The sequence below is a fragment of the Corvus brachyrhynchos genome, unplaced genomic scaffold (assembly GCF_000691975.1).
Source record: "Corvus brachyrhynchos isolate BGI_N302 unplaced genomic scaffold, ASM69197v1 scaffold229, whole genome shotgun sequence".
Classification (NCBI taxonomy): Eukaryota; Metazoa; Chordata; class Aves; order Passeriformes; family Corvidae; genus Corvus; species Corvus brachyrhynchos.
The window spans coordinates 7,171,855-7,184,931 of record NW_008240042.1 but is presented as its reverse complement, the minus strand read 5'-3'; the positions used below and the strand labels follow the sequence as shown (position 1 = coordinate 7,184,931).

The window sequence follows — 13,077 nt, the reverse complement described above, 5'->3', positions numbered from 1 at the left end:
GTGATTTAACTTTAACCAGAGCCAACATGAACAGAAATTACAGGCATAAATTTTTATTCATAAAGATGCAAAAATATTCCTTTTCCTTTTTTTCTTTTTTCTACAAGCTGAGAGAAGGTAAAGTGTTTCAAAAGAAAAAGATATAGCTTTGATAACAAGATCAAATTGCTTTCACTATGTCACATACGTCCTAAAAGAAAAAAGACAAAAATGACAGTTTTTATTCTCATCTGGAGGAGAAACTATGCTGAAATGTGACTAATGAAAATACTTATACTATTGTGCACACTGCCACATTTTCGGCAGGAAAATTGCATTACTTCTCTCTTTCAGCTGAAATGCCTGACAGGTTTGTGCCAACAATGCATATTTTACAGGCTGCTGTATTTTCTTTTGAACAACGTCCCCTATAGGGAATATTCACAGAAGATAAAACTAACCCCTGAATTTCAATGTTTCAGGTAACAGAAGGATTACAAATTTCTCTTGGCAACCAGTTCTGTAAGCTCTTGACCTTTTTAGTTCCCAGCTTCTCCCCCAATTCCTGCCTGATTTATAAAAATATAAATAGCCTCTTCCATCTTTTCAGCTTCTTTAACTGAACTACTTCCCATCCTCTTAACTTTCAGAGCTCCTAGCCACAAATTTCTCCTGAACTTCCTTCCTTCTCAATGCTTCATTTCTTCCTTTTCCACAGTACCTGCAGTGAACTCCGTCCCATACTTAATCACAATCTTCTTACATTTAACCCTTCCTTTGTTATCAGCACTTCATAACCCCACCCATTTTCTAATGGGAACATAGCCCAGTCTCCTGGAACTCCTACCCTTTACCCTCCTTGCTTCTCTCTGGATCAGGTTCTCACTTTGCTTACTGCACTTCCTCCACTCCAGTAAGGAGACAGATTTCAAAAGTTGGCAAATTTAGACAAAAGTCTTCCAGGCTAACTGTCTGCCAAGTCTACAGATTTATAAAGACAATTTCATTTAGCTAAGTGTTCCCTCCCACTATTTACTCATGTTGCTTCACGTAACACAAGTTTCACAATGCTTATTTTGGGATAGTTTCTTCAAAATATACTCCCAACACTTAGAATCTGATCATTTTGGTTAGAGTGACTAAGTCAAAACTGTTAGGTTTTACTTTTATCAACTATAAGATGCCAAAAAAAGATGACAGGAGACTTCTGATTTTTAGAGCAGTCAAAACTAACCGTATTTCCTTTGATATACCAAAAAAAAAAATTTTTATTCAGTGAAGAATCTTGTAGGAGTCACTTTTGGGAGACATGAATTCTGCTACAGTGCTGCCTGTTTCACAGCATCAGATGTAACAGGGTGGGTGTGTGGGAGTAACTTAAAACATACATATGAATAAAAAACAATTAAGTCATAAAAACTGAAGCTCTTCTTTTTATCCAAGATATCTGTCTAAGCAACAGAAATAGACTTTAGTGAACAACCTTCCATTAGTTTTCAATTTATTAAAACTCCTCATCCTGTTGCGGATGTTCAAGATCGTGAAGCAGGCTGTTACGAAGCATCTTAACCCCCCTCCTCAGGTTCTCTTTGGTATCAAACAAGGCATTTTATGTTGTGCAATGAATTGCTCCACCTATTACTAACAACTACTTAAGTACCAATGTTCCTCTGATTGCCAATCAGCTCCAAATCGTAACAGCTATCCAGACTGTTGCTGCAAATATAAATCTTACACATTTATCCAACACTAATATTCTTCAAAGTCAAAAAAGCCTCTCATAGAACAAAATCACAAAAGGTTTGTTACTGTATCAAGAATTCAAATACAAAATACACATTTTAAGTGTAATAATTTTGGAAAAGTTTGTATTGTTTGGGGGGCTGTATGCAGTTTGTTCATGAAAACATCTATGCAGCGAGTTATGAAAATTTTACAAGATAGATACTAAGTTATTCATCAGGTCTGCGTTATCTCAATGAATTTATTAGTTGTACTGAATGAATGCTATGAATACAGAAAATTATCTCAGAGACAACAAAATGTGGTTTAGCATCTCATTCCTTTCCTGAACGATATACTGTTCGTTAAAAAGTGAATGAACCTAGATAAACACTCCTGAATCTAATTTCCATGTATCAAATCACCAAACACGCTCTTGAGTCTTTCATAGGCTAGCATGCACTTGACTTTAAATCAGAAAAATCTCCTGCTCAAAATGGCAAGCTTCAGGGTCCACAGCTAGTTTTCCAGCCCCTGCCAAGCCCTTAATCCAGGGTTCATCTAGTATTGCCTCCAGCAACACACTGGCAAGACAAGGGGACTGCAAATATAAATGACCTAACAAGTGACCCAACAGCATTTCCATTTCTCACCCCATTACCTTCTTTTTATCAATCAAAGGGATCAAAGGCCTGGAAGAAGCATCCTACCCTGAATTGCTGTAGCCTGGGGAAAAAAATACTGTATTTATTCAGAGTTTATTCTCACACAAGCAAAAGAATACAAATACGCAGCTTATAGGAAAGCATTCCAGAACTCGCACTACAAAACCATTCATGGACACTGTCTGAGGGACCCACACATCAGGAAATGATGTGCATAAGAAAGGACAAGGCCAAAATTCATCACTCTAAGAACAAAGCCAGGGCAATTTTCCATTTTTATTTTCATAAAAAACAAGTGAGTGCAAACTACTTATGAACCATCTGACCGACAGGACGATAAACCCAAGATACTAATTTCTATTCGCTAGTCATAAGTTTCAAGTTCAGTGAATTAGCTGTCCATTAACTGTCTCCCTCAGAAAAGTCATCCAAAAGTTTCAGTTTTCCTATTGTATGTATTACTTGCATATGCTAACCTAAGAAAATACATACATATATTACAGCTGCAAAAATACTGCCCATGCTAAGGGCATCTGCCAAGATAAAAGACATGACTATAATCTTCAAGGGCATAGCAGACATTCCAGTAAAGTAATTTACCTTCTCTTTCTGAGGAAGTGCTTTCTTTTACCAACACTGGATAGAAAGATTTTTCCGCTTAAGTATTACTCATTGCGTAATGGCCCCTCCTTTATTTAAAAATCAAGTGTAATAAAATATAGACATTAGATCAGCCACACTAGTTCAGTTAACCCTCTAACCTGTCTCTACCAATAGTAACTTCCATGTTCCCCTGACCTCTGTCCTTCTGCAGGGAAGAGATCCCAGTATGCGAGCAGAGTACATCAGGTTTTACCACCTCTTCCAATTCTTTCAGAAACACTTGTTACCTTCCTGGTGGCTTCTCCACCCTCTCACGCTTCTCATCTGCCATCACTGGATATCTCAAGAACTCCCTGTCAACCACCTCCTTTCTCTGGCACACCTGCTCCATAAAGTAGGATGGGCAAACATAAGAGACAGTGTGTACTCATCATGATGATCCCAGTTCCTGTTGAGTTTACAATTTCTGCCCAACCCAGCAAGTTTGCAGGCAGAATATGACTGGGCAGAGCCCACAGACACAGCAAATGAGTTGGGAGCACAGTGGAGGTGTCAAAGGAGCTCTGTTGACAATTCCCTTAGGCTCCCTATCCTTCAATACTGGGCTCATTTCTTCCCAGTTTCAAAGACCTTTGAGCATCTGACATACAAAGGTGGTCATGGGCATAATAAAGACAGAGCCAGACTCCTCTTTGTGCTGCCCAGGGAATAGAGAAGTGCAAACTGAAATACAAAAAACCTAAGAAAAAGCTTTGTTCTTTTTTTAAACCATAAATCTGGACAAACACCTGGACAGGCTGCCAAGTGAGGCTCGAGTCTCTACTCCCAGAGATATTCTAAACCCAACTACACACATCTCTGGGTGTAGGGATGCCACCCCTGACCCTGATTTGAGCAGAGGTGTTGGACCCTCAGATCACCCCCAGAGGTGCCTTCCAGCATCAGTTACTCTGTTTCTCTCCTACTACTGATTACCATACTGTGAAAGCAGGTAGGGAGCATTCACTAGATTTTTCACAAGGCTGTTTAATCCTTGGTAAATCCCTGACCTCTCTCACAGGTCCACAGAATGACAGGCACTGAGCAGAAGGTAAGTATCTTCACCACAAACAAGTTGTTTCTTTGCTGGTGGCACCATAGGTGGTGACATACAGATTTTAGTAGCCCACACGCGCACACAGACTGAGTGGTTTTCTTCAGGAAAACCATGCAACAATTTTGCTGCAGCACTCGCCTGTATTCAAAACATGGGCTCGTGGAAAATGTGGTAATGAACAGGAAAGTAAAATGTAGAAGTCAAATAAAATAGAAAAATAACCAAGCTGCTTTTGCTTGACAAATGTATCCATCTATTTAAACAATATTGATCATTAGAGTGTATTTTAACATATTACCAGATATTTCTGTGCAGAAAAAAAACTTTCCCTTCATATGGAAAAACAAATCCACAAAAATAGTATCAACTCTAAATGATGAGCAGCTTCAGAACAAGCAATCTTTTACATTAACTGCCAAAACTATTTGGGAAATATAGTAAGACTAGCACAAAAGTATGTTTTGTTAGAAAAATCCATCAAGTGCATGTGCTTTACACTTATGTTTTGAGTCTCAATAAATAGCTATGATTTTCAGAAAAATATTAAAACAGAACACTAAGCACAATGCATTACAGGGGATGCCTACCTATAGTTTTAGAAGTTAAGTGTCCTGTAAATTAGTTCACACAACACTTAGAGCAAGTACTCCCATATTGGACCTTCAGAAAAAAAAAGTATCAGATATGCAGCTTCTAGTGGTTTTGGATGGGACAGAATTAAATTTCTTCACAGCAGCTTGCTTTTATGGTGCTGTGTTGTGGATTTGTGACCAAACCAGCGTTATCAATATAGGAAGACATGCTTTAGCTATTGCTGAGTAGGGCTTGCACAGCGTCAGGACCCTTTCTGCTCCTCACACTGCCCTGCCAGAGAAGAGGCCGGGGGTGAGCCAGAATTTGGAGGGGGCACGGTTGGTACAGCTGACCCCACCTGACAAAAGGGATCCAGCCATACAATGTGTTCAGCAGTTCAAGCTGGGAAAAGAAAAAGGAAGGGGGAATGTTTGCAGTAAGGGCACTTATCCTCCGAAAGTACCACTAGGTGTGATGGAGCCCTGCTTTCCTGGGGATGGGGGGCTGAACACCTGTCCGCCCATGGGAATGACTGCATGCACTCCTTAGTGTGCTTTGCTTGTGTGGGCAGCTTTCACCTTACCTGTCAAACTGCCCTTATCTCAGCCTGCAAGCTTTCACACTTTTATCCTTCCATTTCTCCTCCTCATCCTGCCAGAGGAAGTAAGCCAGTGGCTGAGGGGTGCAGCTCACCCACTGCAGCTAACCCACAAAAGCATGGAAAAAACTAATTCTGTTCTATTTTAACTACACAACAAACACATCTACCCACTGCCATGATGACTCTGGGATTTAAAATTGCTAATAGCTCTACCTTCTACCTGTATTAACATAACCCAATTCAATTTAAATAATTACTCCAATGTTAGATTAACAGCTTACCCTTTTCTGGGCTATGATTATGTCCTTAAAGAAGAGCACAGAACATTACAGCATAAGCATTAAGTCACATCTAAATTAGTTTCTGTTGGCTAGTTGATCTCAGGAATTAATTCAAAGTGTTTAACAGTTGCAATCTGATTTTCACAAGCCCGTCATTTGTTAAGAAACACCCATTACACTACAATTTCCCAGAGGGTAGTTACCCAAAATGCTTCTAGTTGACTTGACCTAAAAATCACAGCCAAAATGCTTAAATCCCTATCTGCCATTTCCATTTTTTTATGCTATTAGTATGCAAAAGGCACTTTCTCCATGCTAAATTAAGAATATAAGGCTCAAACTACTAAGTACCTATAGTCAGCAGTTTATTCCTATCTAGATAGCACTGTTCAGCCTTATAAGATCAAAGTAGTCCTGACAGTTCCTGCTTTAAGTGGCTTCCACAGTTTCTTTTCACAAAGGAGCAAAACGCCAAATTCATTGCAAAAGGGGAAATTTTGTTACGTTAGTACAAATCTAGTTATAAATGAATGCTGTCAAGTCCACTTCTCATGAAGGGTGAACCACTGCCTTACAGGGTTTGCTTGAACAGCTCAGCAACAACTGATGTTCCTAAGTATTCTCCCTCGAGAAGCTCAGCACAGCAGATAGGAATTTGAATTAAGCAGAAATACAATAATTCGGTGACAGACAAAAAATGGCCCATCTATTTTAACTATGACATAGCTTTTATGAACACCACAGATACCAAAGATAATACACGATATAGCAAGTTAAAACCACGTTGTAGCTATTCAAAGAAAATACAACATTGCTAGTTCTAAAGAAGGTTGTGCAGAAGACAATTAAGGAGTGTGTCTATGCTTACCTAGTTCGTATTTTTGTAACAGTCTTGGCATATCTGAAAAAGGTTTTGTTTGAGGGTTTTTTCCCAACCTGAAGCCCTGAGCACTCAAATCCTCCCTCTAACCTTTCATTCACTGCCTTTCCAGGGCAGGCACTTAAGGCATTAATAATTTATGTGTCTCCAGTCTGTAGAAGGAGAGTGTAGCCCATAAGGTTTTCTCAAGCCTTTACAGGTCACATTTATGGGCCACAAAAATAGCCACATTCAAATTCCACTTTCAAATCTACTGGTTAGTTACCCTCTGAAGCTCATTCAACTCAAGTATTTTCAACAGCAGCTTCCACCTCATGTATTAGCCACACATTGCATAAAAATCTCAGCTTCCAGAAGGTCAATGTTAACGTAACCTCAAGTAAATATGAAAATCACTTCAATTCTCTCCAGACTATCAGCCAATCTAGCTTGATTCACACTCTGTGTTTAATCATACACCAGCAAAATACCATACTACTCAGCACAGAGAAGAGGAACGTAAAAAACATTCTAGCCCTCATTCATAATGTAGCAACTGGGTTAAAACTGGTGCTTGATAAATAAAGAGTACTCAGGTAACATTAAAAATAAAGTCATCTGTGAGAAGCAACGAGCACACTTCCACGCGTTGCAGATTTGGGTACAGCCTGATAACATACAATATCAAACACAGGAAGAGATTTGAATACAGTGGTTTGGATAATTGCTCCATCACTGCAAATACCATTTCTGAAGTATACTAGAAACCTGACTATTAACTGCTAAGTCCCCCCAAATCACTTAGGTAACAAAACTGAGGTACAGTTACACACACAGAATATCCAGGACACCAGCCACAATTCAGACACCAGCTGCAAAATAGAAAATTATCACAGAAGTTCTGCCCGTAACACACTTTCATTAGCAACCTCTGTTTTGACTTTCTGCTCCCTCCAGTACATGTACTAGGAGTCTCAGATATTTACAGTTAACCTCTCTTTTGCAAGCGTATTTCTGTATCAGTCATTTACCTTTATTCTATATTCCTGAAATGTTAGATAGCCCCCTCTATACTAAATTAGTAAATGATTAATTTTTTAAATTTAATGTTCAACTAACGTATTCAACCACTTCCATTATCAAATTGAATTCCTGCCCATGAAATACTGGCCTGTATTCTGACACTGGGTTTTGCATACGCTGTTCCTAATTTATGTTGTAAGTACATTTACTGAGATGCTTGGTACTTGAAGCATCCTCACATAACAAGCATAGGACAAGCGTAAGGAAAGGGGGATTTTGGCTAAGCATCAGCACTGGATGTGTAAGCAAAAAAAAGCGCAGTAAAAACCTCAGTAATATAGTACCCAGCATGCATCTCAAAAAATTATCTTTAGGCAAGGCAAAAAAGTAAAGTGAAAATTGAGAAAGCAAATGAAGCAAACTTTGTGGTAACTGCAGTTACTGTAGTGCATGGTAGCCAGTATCGGAGAAAACACGAATGCAGCTATTTGACAGCTTGGCAGCAGGGCAATGAAGACTTGTATCACTGTTAAAGCTGAGGGGAAAAAAGCTGGGATGCCCTTAGGTCTCAAAAGTCCTTGGCAACAAATGGTTTTATACCTAATATATAGGATCCACGGGAAAGATGCAAAGAAAGAAATGGCACAGTCAAAGCAACAATCCGGAAAAATAAGTTGTGCCGCTCTAATTGGGCTGGCACAAGTCGGCAAGGCTGCTTTGCTCCAGGCAAAGGAAGCTGATGATGCAGCACTGAGGGCAAGCACGAAAGTTTTTACCTGTAAGGGTGAAAAGTTGAAGCTGAATTTAAGAAGCAGAAAACAGGCAACATTTAGAGAAGATTCAAGCATGAGGAACTAAAGAGAAAACTGTGCTGAAGAGTGCCCAGAGAAATGCAGTCCTGCAGTACATAATGTTCACCCACTGAGACAAGAAGTTGAAAAATAAGGGGTTTTTTTAGTTAAATAGTACGTACGCTGATAGACAGGTGTGGGCAAGGGAGCAATTATAAAAACAAACAACTATTTTCCTTGTAAGGAATAGCAGAGAAGCAGAAAGGCAGGTTTGCAAGAGCAAAATATAAGTGGGCAGTCTTGTTCCGCTGCATGTAAGCAGTCATATTTCTAGACAGAGTGAAAACACATATATGCATGCAGGACAGTGTAGCTCATGTCTTGAAGTTGGGCAGTGTGGTCTAGATGCTCCCATCATTCTCTCAAGTGGTTTTTTTCAACTTGAAGTAATGCACAGTTACTTCCATTCGTATCATCCTTCATGACTATCTGGTTTTAATGACTGTAATTTGCTAGCATTTAAAAATATCTATCAGCAAGTTTACGTAAAAATTGCAAATTTCTTAACATTTCATCTTTGTACTAATAAATGTGATATTCAAGATACTCATCTTTCTGTATTAGCCACTACTGTGAGAAGTGATGGATAATTCTGTTGCTCACACACACCTCACTTTCTCTTAGTTCTGAGTACTGTTACACATCAAGTCTTCTTCCCCTGCTGTTCTGTCTCCTAATTCTCTTAAAGAACTTAGAGTAATTTGGTGGTCTGATTTTTTTTTTTTTTTTTTAATGTGGTTAATCTAATTCTCTTTGTGTCAGCTCTACAAGTTTACATTCCTTTTACTTATCTTGCAGGACTGCTTATTTCAGACCATTGAGGTCTTCTACTGTGCTGCTTCACGTTTTCCTTTTTTTTGCCTCTCTTACACATTGGAAAAGAAGAACCACCTAGGCAGAAACAGCAGGCTAAACACAGCTTCTACCAATCTTCTGAGACATAGTTAACCAGTCTATATGTTATGCCTAAAGATTTAAATTTGTTAACTCATGAGTTCATTGTTGGAGCGTTAGAATGACCAGAGTTTATACAGCAATATCAATCTCTTTAAATTGCATCACTATCAATACTTTTCACCTGGAAAGGGTCTATTATATTGCACAGGCTAATAACATTAAACTGCTCAAACACGTGTCCTGAATTGCAGTCATCGCTCTCCGAAACCATTCCTGGTGAAACAGCGCCCTCTTGTAGCAGAAATCGGTCACTGCAAGAACGGCAGCTTTGTAATAAACACGTTAACTGGCAATCCAAGTACTTCACCTCAAGTGTTTGTTTCAAATCATTATTTACAATACTACGAAATTGGCACGTTTGCAGAGTTATTTTGAAACTTTTTTTTCCTTCCCTCAATTTCATTTACAAACAGCATTGTTCTTAGCCAGTATATAAACTACTTTCAGCACCTCACAAGTTAGTTAAGGCCACACTTAAGGGAAGCAGTGGCCCTGTAAGTTTGATACATATTCCCAGTATTTAGGAGGTATCCAAGCTTTTACCTTTCACCTTCGAAACAAGAACTGACAATTATGCAAGAATACTCTGCTGAGCAAGTTGTGTAGGATAAAGAACAACTTCTCAGACACTAATTTTTTTTTTTTACTTCCTGTCTCCTGTGAAAATCTCACACCCCTTGAGAGAGATTCTCTGGCTCCTCACTCCCAGTCCCTTAGCAGAGGCAGCTCACACTGCCTGCTAACAAGAAAAAGAACATAAACAGGGGCAAAGTACAAAGTTTCTTCAGCTTAACAAGACATCTGGGCGCCGCCAGAAAACCCGCATTTGCGGCCACAGCCACTCACGCAGTGCCGCCGAGCAGAACTGCACAGCAATGCTGCCCTTGCCATGGGGGCCTCTGCTCTCCCCCATCGACTTGCCATCCCCTTAAATGTCTCTGGTACATTTTCCTCCAGAACTGAACAAAATGAATACAGACAGCCACACGACTCATGTTATTCTAGCCACACAAGAAAGTTAGCTTTAGGGTTTTTATAATACTTTTGTGTAATAATGCCGATTCTTTACCTACTATTTATTCTTCATTAGCATCATTCACTGGTAGCAATCTGCTACGCTGGTGTTAAACATGAATTGATTGTGACAAGCATTTTCAAGGGGCCTTTCTACTGTTCAAATACATATTATTATGAACATTCAATTTCTTCGTATTTTTTTTCTTTTGCTTCCAGGAAACTCTTGTTTACTCTTTTGTCTTCTGGTTGTTTGTGGGGAGGAGAGGGTGCAGGGCATGTTTTCAGGTTTGGTTTTGTTTGATTTACTTCCTAAACCTCACTTTTTACTAAAAAAGCTCCTATTTTCTTAAGATAGGAAAATGATATTCATATGTATTGGGGTAAAAGCAGGGATAATTTTACCTTCACTCATGAGCATGCTCACTATTCTTGTTTTAGAACTCCTTGGTCTGTGACTAATACCAATAAGCATGAGCAAAACCATGTGAATCTGTGGACGATCTTGCTAATAGCAGTGTGGGAAAAAAGCCCATGGATTTCATATACAAAACACAGAGAAGGGACTCAGATTACCACCTAATCCCACCCACGATTTGCCTGCTTCCTGTTGTTCTTGTTGTCACCTTCCTACTTCCATGATTAATACAGGGCTAAACAGAATGAAATGCTACAGCATCAGTGTAGCCTAGTATTTAAATGAAAACAGAGCTCGGCCTAACAGCTTGGGTCTAACAACCCAAAAAAGGTTCACAGGCCTGAGGCAAGGTTAACCAGTATTTTAGGGCATGAACTCCATCTGCGTAATGCTCTGTAGGCCTACGTGAAACAGCATCTTTAAATGTCTTCACATTCTTTCTAGCTTTGAAAAATCATGTTATTCACTGAAACTTGGATGCAAACTTCCTGCAAAAACAGAGAAACACGAAAAGCTCCATGCTTTAATATCATAAGCAAATCAGCAACACATGTCAACAAAAAACTCTTCCCAGAAAGTATGCAAACCTTTTCACAGCGCCACACCCTGCAAAAAAATACCTTTAATATCCAAAGCTGAGCCTGGGTCACATTTTGGAAGACTGAGACAGCTCCTGCCCTCTATTACTGTTGGTTGTGAAGTCACTGCTTCTCACTATGGTTACACCAATCACAGAAAAACATAAGACTTACACATGTGGGAATAAAACTCACCATACTGTTCATTTTGGAAGAGGATGAGCTTGCTCTCTGCTTCCGTAGGCTGTTAAGCTCCTCTTCGTTTCCATCCTTTGGTTTTATGATCAGGCGGCTGCCCCCAGCAGTACCTTCTGAAGAGGACCTCAGTCGTTTCTCAACAAATCTGCCTTCCCGGTACGGACTGAGGCTATTGGCAAGATCAACTGCAAAGAGAGAAGCAATCAGCAGTTGTTACAGAGAATTGCTCTCTACAAATATTTTCTGAATCAGAACACTGCTTTGCTTGAAATGCTTACACTGAAAGGGAATCACATCAGAAATGTTCTGTAGAAAGCAGACCGTGCTTACCTAGATAAAAGTGTCACCTGGGCCCCAGTTCAGCCCCCAGGCATGCTCAGCACACTACAGCCCAGTCCAGGGCTCCACACAGAATCCAGAAGGACTCTTTGCTCCGTCCTTTTCTTTCTCCCCTCATCACAGGACACTTTCAAACTGCTGTCAGTAAAATCTACCAGAGAAACTATCACTTGTCCAGTGGTGCCAAAACCCAACCTGCCTCACCCTATGCCCAAAGGCAAGTCCAGCTTTTGAAGGGCCAGGTCACAACTTTGTTATCCCTCCATAAAGCCAGGGATGCACACTGGTTTCCACTTCTGTGTAGTCCTTGTTTAGCCTTGCACCAGCACCCTCCAAATTCAGCCTGCAGGCAGCAGGCAAAATCCCAGTCCAGTTAAAACAATAATACATCAGGAAAGAGGAGAAAAAGATACATTTTGACATGCTAGGGCAAATTTAGAGATGGGGAAAATAAAAGCATAACAGCGTAATAAATGTCACACATGTAGAAAATCTTCTTTTGCATTTTGCAAGAGAAGAGACATTTTCTCTAAGGGTTCTCAAAAAAAAACCCGTATCACATAAAAATACATAAAGGTATACTAAGAAATACAGCACATCAAAACTGCTCATACATGAATGTCACATTCACCATGCTATCTATAATGACATCAGCTATGAGACCAGGTACATAAGAGAAAATATCTACTACCAAAGAAAATGCACAGAAATATTTTGTATTGATATCCAGGTTCAAATACTGTTTTAGAAAACCAAATGTTCAAACCAGTCTGTTTGCAACAAGTATAACTACTTATAACCATTTGCAACAAGTATAACTACTTATAACCATATCTTGCTGAATGCCATGTAAGCTTTTTCTGTATTTGATTCACTTCATATGGCAGGATTTTATCTTTTTTTCAATGGTTCTTTTGTATGCTTGACCAATTTCTAATTTGAAACATTCTTCACCACACAAGCAAAAAAAAAAATATTTTGAACAGCATTAAAAAACCGTAACAATTAGTCATCAACTTTTATATAGTGCATTATTAGCTCTAGTGTTTCTGTGAACATGAATCCAATTTACAAAAATCCCTCTATCATGATTCCAACTCCCATTAGCTGCTTTCCTGAAATACAAATTAAATATCCAATTGCCAGTGCATGAGTTTGAAATGCAGTGGGTATTTCTAAACATCCCTCCAAGCTCCTCACTTGCTGTCCTGCAGTACTCTCTAGCAAGGCAGATTCCGAACTAAGAGCTCATTCACAGATGAGACAATGTGGCAAGGAAGACAGAGTGCTCAGGACCAGTAACATACATAAATGGGAATA

At 39.4% G+C, this 13,077-nt stretch overlaps 1 protein-coding gene across 6 annotated transcripts in view; it reads right to left on the bottom strand.

Moving 5' to 3' along the window:
* Nucleotides 1–13,077, bottom strand: part of CCSER1 (coiled-coil serine rich protein 1) — a 562,152-nt gene that overhangs the window by 546,356 nt on the left and 2,719 nt on the right. For all 6 annotated transcript variants that reach the window (XM_017744239.1, XM_017744243.1, XM_017744241.1 and 3 more), the window contains exon 2: nt 11,416–11,603. In XM_017744239.1, coding sequence (XP_017599728.1) covers nt 11,416–11,603 — 188 coding nt within the window. The remainder of the gene's footprint in view (nt 1–11,415; nt 11,604–13,077) is intronic.